This window comes from Podarcis gaigeae, assembly GCF_964106915.1.
Source record: "Podarcis gaigeae genome assembly, chromosome: 8".
Classification (NCBI taxonomy): Eukaryota; Metazoa; Chordata; class Lepidosauria; order Squamata; family Lacertidae; genus Podarcis; species Podarcis gaigeae.
The window spans coordinates 18,298,863-18,320,333 of NC_139684.1; the positions used below are offsets into that span (position 1 = coordinate 18,298,863).

Below are 21,471 nucleotides of genomic sequence, written 5' to 3' on the forward strand. Positions count from 1 at the left end.
TACCAGTGTGGAGTAGCCATAAAGCTCTCTAAGTGACCTTGGGGCAACCTCTCTCTCTCAGCCTAACCTACCTCACAGGATTGTTGTGAGGATAAAATGGGGAGGGGGGGAAGTGTGTTCAGGTCCTTTGGAGAAAAGTTGGGATACAAATGTAATAATAAATAAGTTGTTTTGAACCGCTTTAAATAATGTTTAATATTGTGTTTTAGTATTAATGTTGTATTTTAATTATTGTAGGGGACCTCAGAGTGAAGGGCCGGTATTAAAATGTAATAATAAACAAACAAACATGGGGGGAGTATCCGAAGATGGGCTTCAGGGGGCACAAAAATGGGTTTGTTTTGTGCCCAAAGCAATAAAATTAAGTGTATGCTTCCCCCTCCCTTTCTGTCTTTTTGCATTTTTAATGCATTTTGTTCCCTTTTTATTGTTTCACTTTATTTCGTTCAATAAAAATATTTCCCATAAAATGTATGCAAAATGTGCATATTTGCTTTAAGTGATTTTTTTGGGGGGAAGGGGGTCCATAGCTTTCCTCAGATCCTCCAAGAGGTCTGTGACCTCAAAAAAAGGTTGAGAACAGCTGATGTAAAGACACTCTTCTGTATCCCCAAGGAACAGTCTACACAGCACGACCCACCGTTGCAAAACTGCAGAGCGGGCGGCGACTTTACACACACACCAGCACAGACACACAAATCTAACAAGCCTTCCTTTTGATTATTGCTGTAGAGCCCAGGGTGGGGGAAAGTGCTGGTGTTTTTTCCACTGTTAAGGGAAGCAAAGAAAGACGGACCTGATATGTGCAAAGAGAAGAGAGAGTAAAGAAGGAGAGAGGAGTATAATCCAGCGGGAGGCTTTTGCCGCTGTTAGCAATCGCCCCATCAGCTGGGAAAAGCAATTTTTGCACCGGCTAACTTTTTAAAAAATCCATCAATCTGGAGAGCAAAGTGCCTGACCACGGAAAGCACCTTTGCTTTCTAGCCCTGGAGGTGTCAACTGGGTGAGTACGGTCTTTTATTCACAATTCTCTTCTTCTTCTTCTTCTTCTTCTTCTTCTTCTTCTTCTTCTTCTTCTTCTTATTTCTAACGGGGGAAATTCTAATAGAAGCAACCACCGGTTCTGAACAAGAGAGGCAGATTATTTACAGGATTGCAGCCTAAACGTGGGTCCATTGCAGATGTGTGTGTCTCGTTTTATTGTATAATTTTATGTGCTACCTGCAATGGCTCCATTTGGAATTCTCACGCAGCCTGGGTACCGCATTTTGCAGGACCGGGAAGGTTGGCGGTGAATCTCAAACGCACACTTTTGCACGCAGCCTGCCCGTGCGCTTCCTCGAGAGTAAACCCCAGGGTCCTCAACCGGGTTTTACTCCCAGGAAAGTGTGCCCTAAAGCTTGCAGCCTCGCCCCCGTTTCCCCCGCCTCTTCTCTCTCTCTTCCCCAGTGAAATGGGCTGGCTTTCATTTCTCCTTTGTTACTCTTTTTTGAGTTTTCCTTGCACACACACAAACCCAGCCTGGCTTGTTTGATGGAAATAGGATGGCTGCGTGCGATTGCAAGCGCTTGCCTCGCTTTGCGCTAGGCGCTGTACGATTTGAGACGCCAACGAACAACAATGCAGCCACCACAAAATCCTTCATTTGTTGTGGCAGGGGAGGAGGATCTCGTTATGGGCTGCACGTTTCCAAGAAACTGCGGCTCAAATAATCTGCTGCAAGGCGTCGATCGGATGGGGCAAAGCACGGGCCCCGATCCCGCTGCTAGTGAGGGTGTTCGTGTTGCGGTTGGAAGCTTTTGAAGACACGCGCTGGTGTACCGGCGAGGGGGGTTATCTGAGGTGACTGCCGTATTTCAGACAACTGCAGTCTAGCTCTCGCTCCTTTAATTTAATGTTTTTGAAAAAATCCGGATTTGTCATTGTGGGTTGCAGCGGGTGCACAACCCTTTAAAGGAAGTGAGTGGCTGCGGGGGGTGGGGGTGGGATGCAGGTTTTGCGTGTGCGCGCCTCCCCCCACCCTCGCCCCGTTCCCAAATGCTCCAGTTGCAGTATCAGAAGCCTGCATTGCTGCTACCCAGATCAGTTTTGTATGTGTGTATTTTTTAAAAAAAAAAATTTAAGGAGGCTATCCGACTTTGCATATCCTGGCAGAATCCCGCTGCTGCAAATATATACAGTGTGTGTATGTCTATCAAAGCAAAACTAATTCTTCCACCAGCCCCATCTGAAAACTAACCTACTGCCTATTTGCTTTGCGTTTTCAAAGACAAATATGACCATTTATAAAACCGGGACTATCAAAAGATCGGGGGGTGGGGACGAAAAAATCTAGCTCCTCCTTAAATTTTTGTGTGTTAAATCGCCTTCCACCTGGTCCGTTTACATTTGCGTCAATTTTAGCCCTATGGAAAGTGGGGGGCGGGCGGTGGAATATGGACACAAAGGAATCTGTTTCTTAGGCCATCCGGAATATGTTTGCACTTTCTTCCTGACTGCACCCTCCTCTCTAGGCTGGGAATGCAAGGGAGAGATGTAATTATGCAAATCATGAGAAAGTATTAGTTGGGGGAGCACTAAACTGCATACTCCCCCCCCCCCAATTAAAAATTGACATTTTGAAAGTCTTTGTTTTAGCCTGGCTATTTGCAGAAAAGACTCCTAGTATATAAGAGCACTGAGAAGGGAAGGGGGCACCCAGCCAATCCCACCCCCTTTGTAAATGTACCTGCATGGCAACATGTGTTGATCACATTCACATGTTAGCATTTGAGTCAGATATTAAGCATACCGTAAGTGGGGGAGAGAGATTACCCCCTCTAGAGGGAGGGTGTAAACTGCAATGCAAAACTGACCTTTTTGTGCATGGACGGGGGGTGTTCCTAATTGTTTAATGCATTCCACCCACCTTATTTGCTTCTGTTTTAAAATAATAATAAAAAATTAAGTGCATCTTCTTTTCCCGTGCTACATTTATGAAAGCATAACTCAGTCTTTCAGAAGCAATGGTTTTGTAACTCTCCAGCAACTTTTTTTTTAAAAAAAATATTGTAATAAAAGAGTCATACCCAGTGTCCTGTGAGAGAGCTGTTAGTCTACTGTTAAGAATGAAATTTCAGCCCACCCGCACACACAGATGATGGCCCATTGCATCTCTGCATGAATAGCTGTTCTGGTCTTCCTTTTATTCCAGTCAGCCTACACTGAATGCAGGTAATTTTTGTTTTCATCACAAGATGTAATTTGAGCATTTAATTACCCACACTACAAATATAACAGAATTACCTGCCTTCAGAGGAGGATCCCATTTGTGTCCCTGTGTGAGTCTCTGGTCTGAAGTTGCCTTTTTCCAGTCAATCTTCCCTGTTACAGATCCTTCTGCCACATCTCATGATCAAATGAGACTGGTTCATTTACTCTCCTTCAAGTAGTGATTCAGGAAAATTACCTGCCCTGAGAAAGCTGACTGTTGTATTTCTGCATGACTGCCTGTTCTCACTTTGCCTCCTTCCAATCCATCTCTCCTGACAGACAGGTAACTTTGTGGCCTCTCTGAATCAAGTGCAGCTGGCAAATTCACTGGGGCATTAAAATAGCCTTAATTAAAATAAACAATAAAACAAAAATTAATAAGTATAACAATTAAAAAAAGTTAAAACGAATCAGAAGTTCAGTTCAATGGAATGCTTGCCTTAACAGGTATTTATTCAGTTACTCTCATGGCAGGAAGGCTAAGATGAATTGCCTCTGCTTTTAGGAGGCTGCCTGCTGAGTCTCTGTATGAGTCACTGCTTTCGCTCTGCTTCCTTCTAATTAGAGGGCTCAGTCTGAAACATATGGAGTACACATTATTGCACAATCCAAAACTAAACTGCTGGTCATTTTAATTCAGACTTTGTGGGATGAAAAATGAAATGAAGGGTATCTTTCCCCAGGTGGGGATAACATTTCATTTCTTGGTATCCTAGGGGAGATGCCTACCGACAGTGCTTCAGAACCCATGCATACCTTTTGCAGCATAACTTTACCACACTGTTCAACAGTGGACCAGACTCCACAGGGAGATAGTGGACTCTCCTGTCTTGGAGGTTTTTGAGTAGAGGTTGGATGGCCACCTGTCACGTATGCTTTAAATGAGATTCCTGCATTGCAAGGGGTTGGACTCACTAGACGATCCTCGGGACCCCTTTCAACTCTACAGTTCTCTGACTCTATTACATCATGGTAGAAGCCCCATTGTCAGAGCACCACACAAGAATGAGTTGCTCTTTCTGACCTTCATCTAGCAATACTTGGATGTGGTACAGAGGTTCTTGGCTCCAGACCAGACTTCACCAATATGGTGCCCCCCAGATGTTTTAGACGACAGCTGTCACCAGCTCAGCCATGCTGGCCAGGACTGATAGACGTTTCAGTCCTAATCATCTGGAGGGTGCCAGGCTGGTTGAGAACCACCTAATTTTAGAGCTGGAAGTAACCTCATCAAACTGCCTGCCCAACGTCACCCCTGCTGGGTGGAGCAGCAGGCTTTCTTCCACTGTTAGGAAGACAGATGGTGGGGGATGCAGGTTGGAGCATGCCCCAGGATTGGGCCCATTTTGCTCAGCATGAGACTTGTAATCTTAGGGTTATGCATTTGAGTCCCATGTTCGAGTTCCCATGCATTCCTGCATTGCAAGAGGTTGAACTAGATCAGGCATAGGCAAACTTGGCCCTCCAGATGTTTTGGGACTACAACTCCCATCATCCCTAGCTAACAGGACCAGTGGTCAGGGATGATGGGAATTGTAGTCTCAAAACATCTGGAGGGTCGAGTTTGCCTATGCCTGAACTAGATGGCCCTTGTGGTCCCTTCCAACTCTATGATTCCTTTAAGAGAGGAGGGATGTTTAGGCACCAATGCAGGCACCTCTTTTTGTCGAATTTCCTGCAGCATCTGTGAATTCCTGATTTTTTGTTTTGTTTTGTTGTGCTACTGATGTAGTTGCCACACAGCAGGAAGAGAAAGGAAGGCATTTCCTAGCCTCCGAGGAGCTTAGAACACAAAAAGAGTTCATTCCAAGCCAACTCAACTTAGTAAACAGAGTCTAACACAGGAGCATAGGAAGTAGCCTTATACCAGAGCAGTGTATCCTAGCTCGGTATTGTTGAAATGGTGTGTATGTGTGTGTGTGTGTGCTTGTGGCCCTCCAGGTGTTGTTGGATTGCTAATCCCATCAATGCCAACCATTGATCATGTTGGCTGGGGCTAGTGGGAATCCAACACCATCTGAAGGGCCACAGGTTCCACGTCCCTGTTTTTAATCCATCTTAGCCAGAACAGCCGCTCATGTAGAGACACAGCAGTGAGCCTCCTTTTTCTGGATGGTTCTCCCAGTTCCCAGGCAATTTTAATACAGGGATGAGGAACCTCCCATCATCCCTGGACTGTTGGCCATGCTGGCTTAGGCTGATGGGATTTGGAGTCCAACAACATGGTCTACGTCTATTGGCAGGAGTTATCCAGAGGTTTCTGCAGCCAAAGTATGTGCCCTACCACAGGGGTGGGAAACCACCTTCAGCCTGAGGGCCACATTGCCTGATTGACAACCTTCAAGGGACGTGTGCAGGATACTGGCAGGTGGGACCAGGGACAAAAGCAGTTGGGCGAACAGTGAGGTGTCTTACCTTTGCAGAGGAGACTCCATTCCAACCACTCAAAAGGCAGAGGTTTAGAACATAAAACGAACCTGCAGGATCAGGCCAGTGGCCCATCTAGTCCAGCATCCTGCTCTCACAGTGGCCAACCACTGTGGCTCGTAGCCATGGAGAGCCTTCTCCGTGCATACAGTGGTACCTCGGGATAAATACACTTCAGGTTACATACGCTTCAGGTTACAGACTCCGCTAACCCAGAAATGTTACCTCGGGTTAAGAACTTTGCTTCAGGATGAGAACAGAAATTGTGCTCTGGCGGTACAGCAGCAGCGGGAGGCCCCATTAGCTAAAGTGGTGCTTCAGGTTAAGAACAGTTTCAGGTTAAGAACGGACTTCCAGAACAAATTAAGTACATAACCAGAGGTACCACTGTATATCTAATCCTCTTCTAGAGCCATCCAAGTTGGTATCCATTGCTGCCTTCTATGGGAGCAAGTTTTATAGTTTTAACTCTGAAGAAATACTTCCCTTTCTCTGTCCCAACTCTTCAAACATTCAGCTTTCTAGCATTACAAAAGTGGGAGAAGAATTTTCCTCTATTCACTTTCCATGCCATGCAGGATTTTATAATACTTATACATACAAATCTCTCTCTTTCTCCATCCAGGCAATGCAAGAGGCACCAGAGTTCAGGGACTCTATTCCAGCCACGCAAAAGCCCTTAAGGAAGGTGTGAATCAGGGCTGGGAAAGCGTGTCACCTGGGGAATCCTGAGGGCCAGACTGAGAGAGCTAGGGGGCCACATTTGGGCCCTGTGCCTCAGCTCCACTATTCCTGCTCTATACCACAAAGCTGCAGGCCCTTCCTTAAGCTCCATCAACGTTGCCCACAAGCCAGTGGGAGGCAGCCTGTAGGATTGAGGAACTGGATCCGTGTCTTACAGCAAAAGCAGAGAAAGGGGTTTGCAGCGCCTGAAAAGTGTTGCTTGCTTTCGTTATTAAAATGTTTGAATCTCACCTTCCCATCAGTACCTCTTACAGCGCCAAATTAAAAATCTAAAAGCAAGCTAAGTAAAACAAAAAACAAAAAAACCCACACAAATTAAAGCAATTAAGAAGACAGCCGACAACAGATGGGATTAAAGCAAACAATAACTCAGCGGAAAGAACAATGGGGTTGCAATCTTATGTACACTTGTCTGGAAGCAAGTCCTGTTGAGCTCAGCTGGGTTTCCAAACAGACGTGCAAAAGAAGAGCTCTGAGGCTAGATCAGGCCAAAGGCTCACTTGGTCCTGTATCTTGTTCTCACAGTGGCCTTCCAGAAACCTATCAGAAGCTTGTAAGCAGGTCCTAAGCACAAGAGCAGCACTCTCTGCCACTGAGAGTGGGAGTAATACATAGCCATCCTAGCTAGTAGCCATTAATAGCCTATCCCTCATAAATTTGTCTAAGTTATCCAAGTTAGTGGCCGTCACTGACTCCTCCTGATCCATAGTTTAACTATGAAGTACAGTGGTACCTTGGGTTACATACGTTTCAGGTTACAGACTCTGCTAACCCAGAAATAATACCTTGGGTTAGGAAGTTACAGATAGGTAGCCGTCTTGGTCTGCCATAGTCAAAACAAAAAAAATTCCTTCCAGGAATTTTATATAGTGAGAAGGTGGGGAGGGGTATTACTCAGAAGGGTGGTGGGAATGGGTGATTGGCAGATAGCTGTGATGAGCCTGTTGACGACTCTTAACGACTGCAATAGGTCTTACACCTTCTCACTATATAGAAGGTCTGGAAACTTCTGTTTCAGTGTATCTGAAGAAGTGTGCATGCACACGAAAGCTCATACCAAGAACTAACTTAGTTGGTCTTTAAGGTGCTACTGGAAGGAATTTTTTTTGTTTGGGTTAGGAACTTTGCTTCAGTATGAGAACAGAAATCGTGCTCCGGCAGCGCGGCGGCAGCAGGAGGCCCCATTAGCTAAAGTAGTACTTCAGGTTAAGAACAGTTTCAGGTTAAGAACAGACCTCTGGAACGAATTAAGCACTTAACCTGAGGTACCACTGTACTTTCTTTCATCTGGCTTGAATCTTACAACATTCAGCTTTGCTGGACATCCCTGAGTTCTAGTATCACAAGAGAAAGAGAGAAAACTTCTCCTCTGTCCACTTTCTCCACCACCCCTATCATGTCCTCTCTTGCTCACCTCGTCTCTAAGCTAAGAAGCCCCAGACATTGTGACCTTGCCCCATAGAGGAGTTGCTCCACCCCCCTGGAACTGTTTGGTAGCTCTCCATGCTCATTTCTGAACTTTCTTTTGCTCTGTATGCATCCGCTTGCAACCCACAGGCATTCTTAGAAAGCTGCATTCTGGGTATTCAAAATGCGAGCAGCGAGTTTGAACAACTGGGCCTCTCTAGGGCAGATGTCCCACATTTCTGGTGACTCAAAATACTGGGGAAAGTTCAATTATCTTTATTTTGTCTGCCCTGTTTATCCCTGCCTCCTTTCCCTCCTGGTGTTACCCTGTGTCAAAATTTAGGCTCTAAACCTTTCAATGCAGGAGCTGACCTCTTATATTTTGTAAAGTGGCACACACAATAAATAAAGTAATCACAATGCGGGGTTTTGTTAACTTGCTGGAGCCCAAAGCAGCCTGCTCTGTAGGCCTGCCAACGCCTTGATCCTCCCTGTTCATGGCGTAGGGCACCTGTTGCCTTTGCCCGATTATGTGGACTGATTTTAAGCACCAGTTTGGATTTGAAGGCCTTTGGTTCTATGAAATGCCACACTGAACCTAACGGCTGGCATTGGAAGCTACCTGTGTTAGCAACAGAGAGGGTGATTAATTTTGTGGTTTGCGTCATGTCCTTTAAAACAACCAGGACTATTTTTAGGACGGCTTGGTTTGAGGGCTGCAAAAAAGAGATAGCGGATTTGCTTCCATAGTACACTATAGACTTGAGCTTTCAACCAAGATGGAAGGCTTAGCTGTTCAACACTACCTGAACCAAACAAGCAGACCTGATGGGTAATATTAGGACTGTGGGGCTAGAACATGCTGAATAACAGAATAATAAACTGCCTCTGAGTGTGTACAGAATATATTTCCATCGTTAATGACTGTGCATGGTAAAGATAAACTATGGTTTTAGATAAATCACAGCTTGTTGTGACATCTGAACCCAGACAAACAGTGGTTAATCTTAATTGTAGATTACAAAGATGGCTTGTTTCAACAATGCATATTTAAGATTAGCCACAGTTTAGAGCTCAGAGGCCACACTAAACTGTGGCTCATTTAAAATAGAAATGGAAGCTTCCAATCTCTTCCTTGCAGTCAAACTGAAGAAGGGGAAGCCCAAGTCTTGCTGCAGCTTCTAATGCTAAATTATAGTTTAGCACAATCTTGCATTTAACAGCTCACCTAGTACCACAGACAACCAGGAATTTCATGCAGGTGAGTGAGGAGGCTGGCAGAGGACAGACAGATCAAGCCATCCACCAGTCTGCTTGATTTCCCTGCTAGACACAGTGGACGGGAAGCATCATAATACACAACACACATGGAAATACAGTGGGCTAGTGAAGGAAGCATGGGTTGCTTTCTCTCTTTTCCGCTAGCTCCCTTGCAAAATGGTTGTTTTGTTTGTTTTTAAGTAGCCTAAGAGTACCTATGTTTACTGACCAGAGTTCATAAGTAATTTCCAGGTTCTTCCCCACTTCCCAGGCTATAAAGTAGTTGAGGGTTAAAAACCAAAATTCAAGAATAGGTTTACTAAGTGTGAGGTGTTGGGTGTGGGGTTTGTTTTTTTTTAAAAAGAGAGAGTTCTGTATCTCTGTATGAGTTGCCATTCTGGGTACTACATTCCTGCTTGAAAATGTTACTCATACAAAGGTGCTGTGGGCAGCCTCATCTGAGAGAAGAAGAAGAGTTTGGATTTGGTATCCCGCTTTATCACTACCCTAAGGAGTCTCAAAGTGGCTAACATTCTCCTTTCCCTTCCTCCCCCACAACAAACACTCTGTGAGGTGAGTGGGGCTGAGAGACTTCAAAGAAGTGTGAGTAGCCCAAGGTCACCCAGCAGCTGCATGTGGAGGAGCGGAGACGTGAACCCGGTTCACCAGATTACAAGACTCTTAATCACTACACCACACTGGCAGGTCATTCCATAGCACCTCTGCTTTGGCAGTGACCGAATAGTGCCTAGACAGAACCAAAGGATGCCCTAAGGAGGAGGGTTGGAAAGAGGTTCAGAACAGTGACTCTCCAGAGGCATCTGGCATTGGAAACACAGGCTTTATATGCAAGACTAATTTAATGTGAACATGCAACACAGCCATTGAGTAATGACAATCTTTAGTCATGCTGGGTACAGTGGGCAGGATTTTCAGGTCAAAAGGTCTGCCTTGCAGCAGATCTTAGCCTGTGCACCTGTTGGTTATAGAAATAGTCCCTTAGGAGCACCTGTTAATAGAGGGTGAACAGCTTCTAGCCTAACCCTGTCTAATATATGCCACTTTAGAAGCTTGCTAGGCAAATTTAAAGGTAAAGGTAAAGGGACCCCTGACCATTAGGTCCAGTCGTGACCAACTCTGGGGTTGCAGTGCTCATCGCGCTTTTTTGGCTGAGGGAGCCAGCGTACAGCTTCCGGGTCATGTGGCCAGCATGACTAAGCCGCTTCTGGTGAACCAGAGCAGCGCACGGAAACGCCGTTTACCTTCCCTCCGGAGCGGTACCTATTTATCTACTTGCACTTTGATGTGCTTTCGAACTGCTAGGTTGGCAGGAGCAGGGACCGAGCAACGGGAGCTCACCCCGTTGCGGGGATTCGAACCGCCGACCTTCTGATCGGCAAGTCCTAGGTGGTTTAACCCACAGTGCCACCCACGTCCCTTGTAGCCAAGTTTAGATAGCTTTAAAAGGGGATTAGATAAAAGATTTAGTGCTGTGTATGTACAGATCTGCTCTTTATTGTTATATCAACAAAGTTTAGACACCCCCCTCCTAGCAATAAAAGATTCATATATGCATTAATCCAAAGTGAATTCTCCTGGAACATAAGTTTTTGCATTGGTGGCTCTGAAGCTCGACCTTTTAAAAAGACAAAAGGCTTTAATTTAAGAAGGGATGGGGGAAGGGATTGAGGACTTGAAAGCGTTCATATGTTACCCTTAAGCCAAATAGTTCCCAGGGCACTTCACCATAAAAAAAAAATCAATACAAAATTGCATGTAAACGGACATGAAACAACTAGCTGTTAATGACAGCAGATTAATATGGTTTAAAAGTCATTCCCAAGTTGCTCCTAGGCAACCCACTATGTCCCACTTCCTTAACTATTATTAGTTGAAAAAATGTTTGCTTAGGACAATAACTGTTTTGCATCTTACATTATTGAATAGAAGAGTTCCTTGTTCAGAGTTGCCATGGGCAGGCTTGCTTGAAAGCATGCCACTCCATAGCATCTCTGCTTTGGCAGTGAATGAATGAGCCAAGGCAGAACCCAATGGTGCCCAGAGGAGACAGATTCAAAAAAAGTGTGCTCAGAACAGTGACTCTCTCAGAGCTACAACGATTACTTTCTTGGGGTATAGGTTCATTAGGGCTCTCAGAATCCTTTAATTGTTGCTTTAATTTATTTCTCACAGAAAGCCAGGCACTTCTCTTGTAGCAAACAACTGTGCTCAGGATGATGGGTAAGGGTGAGGAATCTTTTTCACTCTTAGGGCTGCATTTCCTCTTGGAAAGCCTTTAAGAAGACGAGGAAGGAATGTCTGAAAAGATGCTACCTCCAACAGAGCTTGGAGTTTCATGAACAGAACTGGGATCTCAAAGCAAAGTCTGTTCCTAGTGAGGCTATAGGCTTCACACAGAGGGTAAGGAACAGGAACTGAGTCAGACCATTGGACCCATCTAGCTCAATATTGTCAACACTGACTGGTAGCTGCTCTTCAGGGTTTCAGGCAGGGAGTCTTCTTTCCTATCCCTACTAGGAGATGCCAAGGATTGAACCCAGGACCTTCTGCATGCAAAACTGCTGCTGTACCGTTGAGCCACGGCCCTTCCCTTAAGACACAGGAACATAGGAAGCCTCCTTATACTGAATCATGCCATTGGCCCATCAGCCTTAGTATTGTCTACACTGACTGGCAGCTGCTCTCCAGGGTTCCAGGCAGGGCATCTTTCCCAGCCAATGCTCCCAGAGATACGATTGGGGATTGAACCTGAGACCTTCTGTATGCAAAGCAGATGCTCTGCTTCCGAGCTATGACCTTTTCTCTTGACTTGTGCCCAGAGACAAGTTGTTTATGTTCTGCATTCTCAGGATTGCTGAACACATTGTCTTAAAAGATCCTGTGTATATGTGACTGTGCAGTGTGGCAGCCTTCCCTTCAAGTTGAAGAACTGTGGTCCTATCAGCCAGCCCTTGGGTCTGCGACTGCTGCTGTTGAATGACAGATTGGCTGTGTACCCATGACTTGATTGTAGATGGGAAGGCCGATCTGGCCTGCATCACTGAGACCTGGGTGGGTGAACAGGGAGGAGTTGGTTTTACCCAGTTGTGCCCACCTGGGTACTCAGTACAGCATCAGAGCAGACTTGAGGACCAGGGAGGGGGTTGCTGTGGTCTATAGAGATTCTCTCTGTGTGTCTCTATCCAGGCTTTCTGTCCCACTGAATGGGGATCTTGAGTGTGTGTTCCTGGTGTTGGGTAGGTAATTGGGACAGATTAGAGATTCTCCTGGTTTACTGACCACCTTGGTGTCCTTCAGTCTCCCTGACGGAGGTGTTCTTGGCGGCAGTGCTTGAAGACTCCTAGACTGATGGTTCTGGGGGACTTCAACATCCATGCTGAGGCAGTTGGGTCTGGGGTGGCTCAGGACTTCATGGCTGTCGTGACAACCATTGCATCCTCACTATACCATCTGGCAGAGCTTTTCCGGGTCTTCAGCACACTGGCCCAAAAGTGGTGGCAGAACGCTAGGCATTTTGAGGATAAAATTCCTTGCATCCATCAGGACCTTAGCTCTACTGTTACAGCAATTGACTCTCAAGAGATACACAGAGCACTGTCTAATCCTGTTTTGTTGGTTGAATTTCATTGATCCGGCTCGAGGATGTTGGCAAGGCGCTTGGATCGGCACAATCGACTACCTGTGCTCTGGACCCTTACCCTTCTTAGCTGATAAAATCCAGTAGGAAGGAGACAGCTGTCAGGACTAGGGAGGTGGTCAATACCTCTTTACAAGAGAGGATAGTTCCTGCCTGTTTCAAGGAGGCAGTGATCGCTTCTTAAGAAACCATCCCTAGATTCTGAGAACTTTGGGAATTACCAGCCAGTTGCCAACCTCTCTTTCTTGGACAAGGTTCTTGAGTGGGTGGTTGCTAACCAGATCCAGGTGTTCTTGGAGGAGACAGATTTTTTCCTTGATCTGATGCCATCAACCACTGTATCCTCCTGGAGAGGCTATCTGAGTTGGGAGTTGGGTGGCAGTGGTGGGTGTTACTATAATTAAATATACAAATAGATTGATAACCTGAAACGGTTCTTAACCTGAAGCACCACTTTAGCTAATGGGGCCTCCCGCTGCGCCGCCGGAACATGATTTCTGTTCTCATCCTGAAGAAAAGTTCTTAACCTGAAGCACTATTTCTGGGTTAGCGGAGTATGTAACCTGAAGCGTAGGTAACCCGAGGTACCACTATAGTCCATGCAAATGCTAGGATGTTTCAGGACCCAGGATAGCTCCTGCACATGAAAGAGGTTGTCCCTATGAAAGTCTAAGCCCAGTTGAGAGTCCTTCTACCGTTATGCACATCCTTATGATTTGACCAGTTCCTGGGCCCTCAACCAAAGCTTTGATACAATGCTATTGAATGGTTGAAACTATTGTAATTGTCCCATCTAGCTTGTACAGTAGGACCTTTGGGAGAGTGCACTGCTTAGGATGGTTGCTCCTTGCCCCACTACCTTACACTACCCCCTGCATGGCTGAAAGGTGGGAACTACTCTGAGGGGTCTGCAGGAAGGCCAGCACATGGGGGCTGTGAAATCTCCTAGCCAGATGACCGCGAGTCAGTGATGTTGCCATAGTGGAATCTTTTGGAAAGGCTAGGATGGGGATGGGGAACCTTCTCCAGTTGAGGGGCCATATTCCCTTCTGAGGGACTTTCCAGGAGCCGGTGGTGGGTGGAGCCAGAGGCAAAAGTGGGTGCAGCAACAATTTTTTTTTTTTTTACCTTCATATAGGAGGCTACTTTCTTCACCCACATTCCTCCATCCAGACAAAAGGCAGGAACAGAGTTCAATAACACATTCTAGCTGGGCAAAAACAAAGAGGGTGCAAAGTCAGGCTGGTGAGGGATGTGGCCTGGGGACAATTTTAAGGGCCAGTTAGAGAGGTCTGGAGGACTGCATTTGGCCCCCAGGCCTAAGGTTCCTCACCCAGGGGGCTAGGCTGAAACATTTAGGGAGCAGAAAAATACATTTTATCCCCCACCCTGAAAAAGTCTCACCTGCTGAAATCAGGCTGCTGGAGGGGAGCACATGGCCCACCTTCCACCCGTCATAATTATACCTTGTGCTTCCGCCACTGCATACTTTGCAAATGTTAATTCACCCGCCCGCTGCGCATCGTGCATTTGGCAGCTCCTTAACTTCACGAGATCTCCTCTCTCTTCCCATTTGCCTTTAGCTTGCACGATCAGCTGTATGTGGGCGGCTCTCAGGAGTCACATCCGTTCAGTCGCCGCTCGATGCCTCCACTCGTTTCAGACGAGGACGGGAGTTCCCTCTTCTCCATCACAGGAAGCGCTCTGTATGCTTTGGTGCTCCCCCCCCTTCTCTTCCGAGGCTGCAGGAAGCTTGGCATCTCACTGCGTCTGCACCCATCTGTCCATCTGGCTTGTAGCGTGTGCATGTGTGCGCTGCTTTGTGGTCTGATTCTCTTTGTCCCCATTGCCGTCTTCGTCATCACTGCCGCCGCCTCCCTCTCCTTGGCATATGCGTCTCCCGCTTTTGGCAAGAATGAATTAAAACTGCTTCCTCTTCCTAGCTGAGGACCAGTTATTTTTAGGCACGCTCACACATACTCATAAGCCCTCGCAGCCGGCAGTGTGGAGGTGTTTGTGATGAATATCAAGGCCCGGATAAACATGCGTGTGACTTACTGCCGGTGGGCGGATCTGATGTGAGGCTGCTGAGTGGTTTTTAATTATTCCTTTTCATGATTATTACCGGCGAGGTGCCTGTGGTTATCACAATGCATGGTGCTCAGAGGCAGCGGCAGGGAGGCTAGTGCTTTGGAAGGAGCCTTGGGCAAAACTGTATGCCTTCCCCCCACACCAATCAGGATTTAAATGGATAAAGTCCAGTTCCACCCAGCATCCAAGGTAGAACATAAGAGCAGCTCTGCTGGATCAGGCCAGTGGCCTCTCTAGTCCAGTATGCTGTTCTCACAGTGGACGGCCAGCTGCCCTTTCTGGAAAGTGCACAAGCAGGACCTGAGCACAAGAGCAACAATTCCCTCTTGTGGTTCCTAGCAAACCGGCATTCAGAAGCCTGCGGCCTCTGACAGTGGAGGCAGAAGAAAGCCATACTGGCTAGTAGGCACTGATAGCCTTCTCTTCCATGAATTTGCCTGATCTAAATCATCTCCACATAATGCAATGATGAATAACATAAGGAGTTCCCTGCTGGATCAGGCCAGGGGAGCATCATAGTCCCACATCTGGTTTTCATAGTGAATGGAGGTAAAAGAGGATTGGATGAACTCATGGAAGGTATCAGTGGCTGGTAGTCATGAGAGCTGTGTTCTGCCTTCATTGCCAGAGGCAGTATGTACTCAGGTCCTGCTTTCCTTTGGGGCTTCTGGTTGGCCACAGGGAGAACAGGATGCTGGACTAGCTGGGCCTTTGGCCCAATCAAGCAGAGCTCTTATGCTCTTGTTCATCATGCTCCCCTTGGATGGCTTTAGAAGCGGATTCAACACATTGATAGAGGGCAAGGCTGGCAATGGCTGACCCCTCCGCTGTTGGAGGTAGCATGTCTCTGAACGCCAGCTGCTGGGAACTGCAAGCAGTGAGAGTTGCTGTTGGGCTCAGGGCCTTCTTTGGGGCTTCCCAGAGGCATCTGATTGGTCACTGTCCAAACAGGATGCTGGTGGGCTTTTGGCTTGATCCAGTTGCCAGGCTCTTCTTACCTTCTTATTTTCCACTTTTGCATTCATATAGGGTGCTTCTGGTTGGGGAGCTGAAATGTTGCAAAGAGGTCGTCGGCTGCAGGGTGTTGTTGTTTAAACCAAGGAGCAGAGTTTAGGATCCAAAACTGTGATTAATCTGCTTCTTGTCCTTCCCTAAAATGTTTCTCCAGAGAGGCTGAGAGGGCGCTGCCACGAGCCAGGAACGACCCGCCTGCAGCCATGGAAAGCGGAATGCAGCTCCTAAACCGGGATGGGCACAGCATCTCCCACAACTCGAAACGGCACTACCACGACGCCTTCGTCTGCATGAACCGCATGCGGCAGCGATCCTTGCTCTGCGACATTGTGCTGCATGTGGCCACCAAGGAGATCAAGGCCCACAAAGTGGTGCTGGCTTCCTGCAGCCCTTACTTCCACGCCATGTTCACAAGCAAGTATCTCTACCCAAATCCTCTTCTTCTTGCTCCTTGCCTCAGTTGCCTTGAAAGTCTGCACCCAGATGGTTCATGTTCTGCTCCAGTTGAGGCAAAAATTCTGCAACCTGTAGAAATTCTGCAAGTCGAGTAGACTTTTAATTGGTGCCCTTCCTCTTGCTGCACATAATTCATTAACCCTGAAATTCTTTCTGCTTTGAGACTTTCCCTTTCAGGTGAGCTGCAGAGCAGAGTTTCTCGAAGGGTGCATTAGATAACTTGCAAATGAACTTTAATAGGTGCATAATTTAATCTGGTGTTACTACTCAAAGAGAAGGGGAAAGGGACTATGTGGGGCACTGATGCCTCATATTTAATTATTTTTTATATTTATATCCTGCCCTTCTTTGTAAAGGAGTCAAGGGTGGCAAACATTTACATAAGAAGAAGAAGAAGAAGATATCCCTTAATCATGACATATATAGCAGACATTTTGGGTTCTACCCAAATAAATCCTATTCAGAGCAGATCTATTGAAATTAACTGGTCTATGTTAGTCAAGTCCACCCAGTATAAACCAGCTAAGTGAGGGGGGGAGCTATTGGTAGTCTTGTCTCTGGCTTTTTTAAAGAATCAACCCCTCTTCCCAGAGAACTCTGGGAAATGTACTTGTGAGGAGAATGGGAGGGAGTCTCCTAACAATTCTCAGCACTCTTAAAAGACTACAGCTCCCAGGAGTCTTAGACGAAGCCACAACAGTTTAACATTACAGTGGTACCTCCGGTTGCGGACGGGATCCGTTCTGGAGCTCCGGTCGGATCTCGAGGTTTCCGCAGCTGGAGGGACCGCTTCTGCGCACGCACGCACGGCGGTAGAGCGCTTCTGCGCATGCGCACGTGGTAAAAACCCAGAAATATTCTTCCAGGTTTGCTGCTTATGTATCCCAAAGTTTACGTTAGTAGAGGGATACGTAAACGAAGGTACGACTGCATATGATACTGCTTTAAACGTATACAGTGGTGCCTCGCAAGACAAAATTAATTCGTTCCGCAAGTCTTTTCGTCTTGCGAGTTTTTCGTCTTGCGAAGCACGGTTTCCCATAGGAATGCATTAAAAATCAATTAATGCGTTCCTATGGAAACCGCCTTCAGACCAGGTCCAGGGACAGTCTGTCCCCAGACCTCTTCTGAAGGCCGGCGGGGGTCAAAAGTCTTTGCTTCCCCCCCGCCTGCCTTCCCGGGAGAGCGGAGAAACGCAGCGCTGCGTTTCTCCGCTCTCCCGGGAAGGCAGGCAGGGGGGAGCAAAGACTTTTGCCCCCCGCGAGCCTTCAGAAGAGGTCCAGGACCTCTTCTGAAGGCCGGCGGGGGGCAAAAGTCTTTGCTCCCCCCCGCCTGCCTTCAAAAGCCATCCGGGATAGCGGGAAGCGCTTCCCTGCTATCCCGGACTGCTTTTAAAATGCTGGCGGTGGGGAGCAAAGCCTTTCGGCCCCCGCCGGCCTTCCTGGACCTCTTCTGAAGGCCGGAGGGGGGGGGGAAAGGCTTTGCTCCCCACCGCTAGCATTTAAAAGAGGTCCCCAGAGATTTCCCTATGGGCTTTCTTCTTGCGAAGCAAGCCCATAGGGAAATTCGTTTTGCGAAGCGCCTCCAAAACGGAAAACCCTTTCGTCTAGCGGGTTTTTCGTCTTGCGAGGCGTTCGTCTTGCGGGGCACCACTGTAGTGCAGATGGGGCCAAGTCTGAAGCAAGGGCTTCTCTCAGACCTCTAGGACTTGTGATTGTTGCTACCCAGAGATGAATTTGGGACTTTCTGCAAAGAAAGCATCTGTTCTGCCATTGATCTGCGGTTCCTCCTCCTCCAAAGGGCTGGATGGGCCTTGGCTTTTGCTGGACACAGTAACCACAATAAAACACCTAGGGGTTTCTGCTTAAGATACCCATGGCGTCCTCATGGAGTTCCCTTGTGTTTCCTTGCCACCACAGATGAGATGAGTGAAAGCCGACAGACCCACATAACACTCCATGATATCGACCCGCAGGCGCTGGAGCAGCTGGTTCAATATGCCTACACGGCTGAGATTGTGGTGGGAGAAGGGAACGTACAGGTAAGATGGACCAGAAGGACCAGCATCTTTTCTATGGTTTCTTTGGGAACTGTCCTCACTGCTGCCTCACCTGCACCCTCTGCTGTTAAGCGGCAACACTGCTGTGGCATTCTGGTCTGATGCCAGGGACAAAAGTGGCAGAACCACGGACAGCTCCGAGGGAGCAACTTGCTCAACAAAGGTTGGGAGCAGGCTGAGGCCTTTGGGGTCTCCAGACTTCTTCCTCCTGGCTCTGCCCATCTTGAGGGTACTTCAGAACCTTTGGCCTGAAAACAGGCACGGATCCTCCATTCCATAGCTTTCTTTCTGGTGGGCTCTCAGCCCAGCCAGACTAGAGACATGTGGTTCTTCAAGCAAAGGCATCAATGAGTGTTCAGCCTTGGTGGTCTGGAAGTTCTTGCCCGGCCACCTGAGGTGTGATGGTCTGCATACCTTCATGCAGTCAGGTCTGAGCCCTGACCCAAACTAGCTCCCCACTTGGTGCCTCTGCAGCCTCCGACTCTTTGTCCAGATCAGTGCTGGGTGCAAGGGCCATGAAAGCTGCTGCTGCACTGCCCCACCAGGTGAGCCATTCCTTTATATTTCCTTCTGTTTCCAGTGTTCAGGGGTGGGTGTTGACATTTTTGTAGTCAAAATTGCACACACGTACAAAGGTTGGTATCAGTAGGCTTGGAGAAATCCCCCTGCAGAGAACCCTCAATTCTTGCAGCTGTACAACAATAGACTTGAGTGGGGGCGGGAATCCTAACAGAAGATCCCCTCAACCCCACATCACCCCCAAAAAGCCCCACCCCAATGAGGACTGAGCAAAGGGGACAGTTGGAGAGATGGGTGAGAGAAGAAGTGGAATGGAGCATCTTGGATACGGGCAAGGAGCATTCCACATGGCCATATGGGGTTCCTGGGTCCGTCTTGTTTAATGTCTATTTATGTATCAAAACCAAATTGCAGTGGCACCTCCAGGCCCCTGAACCACAGATGCTGCCTGCCTGTAATCTTATCACATTGCCCTCCCTGCAATTCCCGATGATGTCACATGATGGCTGGCTGGGCTTTGTTTGCTGTTGGTCTTGCAGTGCTTCCAACAAGGCTGGCTCAGCTGGCCTGGAGCAACCCCTTCTCTCTCCCCATCTGTGGATCTCTCTAGGGTTTTTGTAGGTTCCTACCAGAAGGTGATGGCTGAAAGACTGCCCAGTGCAAAACCAGGATAATTGAGGGAAGCCTTGGTCCAAAGTAGAAGCTTCCCTGCTATGTTTGCGCTGACTGCACAGCTTTCCATTTTAAAAAATGGAAAGAAAAATGATGACACACAACTTATTAAAATGCAAGAAGCAGAAGTGTTCTTAGTACTATGGAGCTGGGGCACACTTCTCTCCTGCAGCTTCCAGGACCTGGTATTCAGGAGCATTGTTTCCTCTGGCAGTGCATGGCCATCAGGGATAGAATTGATAGCCTTGCCTCCATGAATTTGTCCAGTCCTCTTTGAAAGACATCCACGTTGGTGGCCGTCACTGCCTCCAGTGGGAATGAGTTCTAGCAAGATCGGACCCTGCCCATCAGCTGGTGTCACCTAAAGATGTTAGCTGATTGGCAGATGGGTGTGGTTTGGGGAGGAAATGACTTCACAGGCCAATTTAGACCCCCTGGTGGGCCAAGATCGTTTCCTTGTGTTTTTTTCCCCTCTTGGAAGATTTCTTAAAGTTTTCCAAAATTTCACACATACATTTCAATACATAATAAAAACGTATTTTTTTTTACTCCCCACTCCCTTTTCCATGGTTTTTTTCTGTTTCTCTCCCTGTGCTACATCCTGTCTTCTATCTCTTAAATCTTAACAAAACTACTATAATCTTTAATCCATTCTGTTGCTCATAATTCAAATCCTACTTGCGTGTTTGCCATACGATAATATTTCTCTAAATAATCCGAAAAGGATTTCCATTCTTCCACAAAACCTTCATAGGTTCTCTTATTTTAGCTGTTAAATTTGCCAATTCTGCATAATCCATCACCTCACTTATTCATTCTTCTTTAGTGGGTATTTCTAATTCTTTCCATTTTTGTGCATGGAGAATCCTAGCTGCAGTTGTTTCCTTGTTACATATATTGTATGTGTCACTTTGTAAACAGCTTAGCAACTTAGCGGTATATAAGGAGGCAGTGATGGTCACCAACTTGGATGGCTTTAAAAGAGGATTAGACGCATTGATGTAGAGGGCTTAAATGATGTTTACCAGCTGCAATGGCTATGATCTGTCTTCATAGTTGGCTGCAGCAATGCTTCTTAATAGCTATTGTTGTAAACATCAGGAGGGGAGATTGCTCTTGCACTTGAATACTGCTCACTGGTTCCCACATGCATCTGGCCGGCCACTGCAAGAACAGGATGCTGGACCAGGTGGACTATCGGCCTGACCCAGCAGGGCTCTTCTTAAATATATTAAATAAAAATGGCCTGCAGCCTAAAGGCTCCCCACCCCATGCATCCTGATTCAAGAACTGTAACATGTTTGGAAAGTCCTTCTCTGTAGGTCTCAGCTTTTAAGATTGTTTCTTGCGTGTCAGGAGAAGGATGGAAGAGGATGTTTCACGGTGGCATTAGGACCAGGAGTGTCAGGACCAGCGAGGGTTGTGGGGAGTGAGATACCTGCCTGTGACAGGCTTTTTTGCCTTGCAGACACTGCTTCCTGCCGCCAGCCTCCTCCAGCTGAACGGGGTGCGGGATGCTTGCTGCAAGTTCCTGTTGAGCCAGCTGGACCCCTCCAACTGCCTGGGCATCCGGGGGTTCGCAGACACACACTCCTGCAGCGACCTGTTGAAGTCGGCCCACAAATACGTCCTGCAGCACTTTGTGGATGTCTCCAAGACAGAAGAGTTCATGCTTCTGCCTCTCAAGCAGGTAAGAGATTGCGCGGCCCTTTTTTCGCCTTGTGTGACAGGTTTCGTGAATGGTATGAAGCAGCACCAGAGTTCGCTCACCTGCTTGAGATTGAGGCTGCAATCTACCTTTGCAAATGAAATCCACAAAACGTTTTAGTAGCACAAACTAAAGGTATAATGCAGGCTTCCTCAACCTCGGCCCTCCAGATGTTTTTGGCCTACAACTCCCATGATCCCTAGC

General features: G+C 47.2%; 2 protein-coding genes across 5 annotated transcripts in view; one reads left to right on the forward strand and one right to left on the reverse strand.

The window, feature by feature from the left end:
• NOC2L (NOC2 like nucleolar associated transcriptional repressor) overlaps positions 1-21,471 on the reverse strand; it is a 129,281-nt gene that overhangs the window by 77,557 nt on the left and 30,253 nt on the right. Inside the window, exon 5 of one of the 3 annotated variants that reach the window (XM_083752567.1) lies at positions 3,449-3,597. The exons of 1 other annotated variant lie outside the window; for it this stretch is intronic. In XM_083752567.1, coding sequence (XP_083608693.1) covers positions 3,449-3,483 — 35 coding nt within the window. In that variant the 5' untranslated portion in view covers positions 3,484-3,597. Of the gene's footprint in view, positions 1-3,448; positions 3,617-21,471 lie in introns of those variants that run through there. One more of the 3 variants, XM_083752565.1, reaches the window with a different exon arrangement.
• The window catches only part of KLHL17 (kelch like family member 17), a 38,064-nt gene continuing 17,052 nt past the window's right edge, over positions 460-21,471 (forward strand). The window contains exons 1-4 of one of the 2 annotated variants that reach the window (XM_083752668.1): positions 460-1,003; positions 16,008-16,267; positions 18,229-18,350; positions 21,028-21,249. In XM_083752668.1, coding sequence (XP_083608794.1) covers positions 16,057-16,267; positions 18,229-18,350; positions 21,028-21,249 — 555 coding nt within the window. In that variant the 5' untranslated portion in view covers positions 460-1,003; positions 16,008-16,056. Of the gene's footprint in view, positions 1,004-1,739; positions 1,843-16,007; positions 16,268-18,228; positions 18,351-21,027; positions 21,250-21,471 lie in introns of those variants that run through there. The other variant, XM_083752669.1, reaches the window with a different exon arrangement.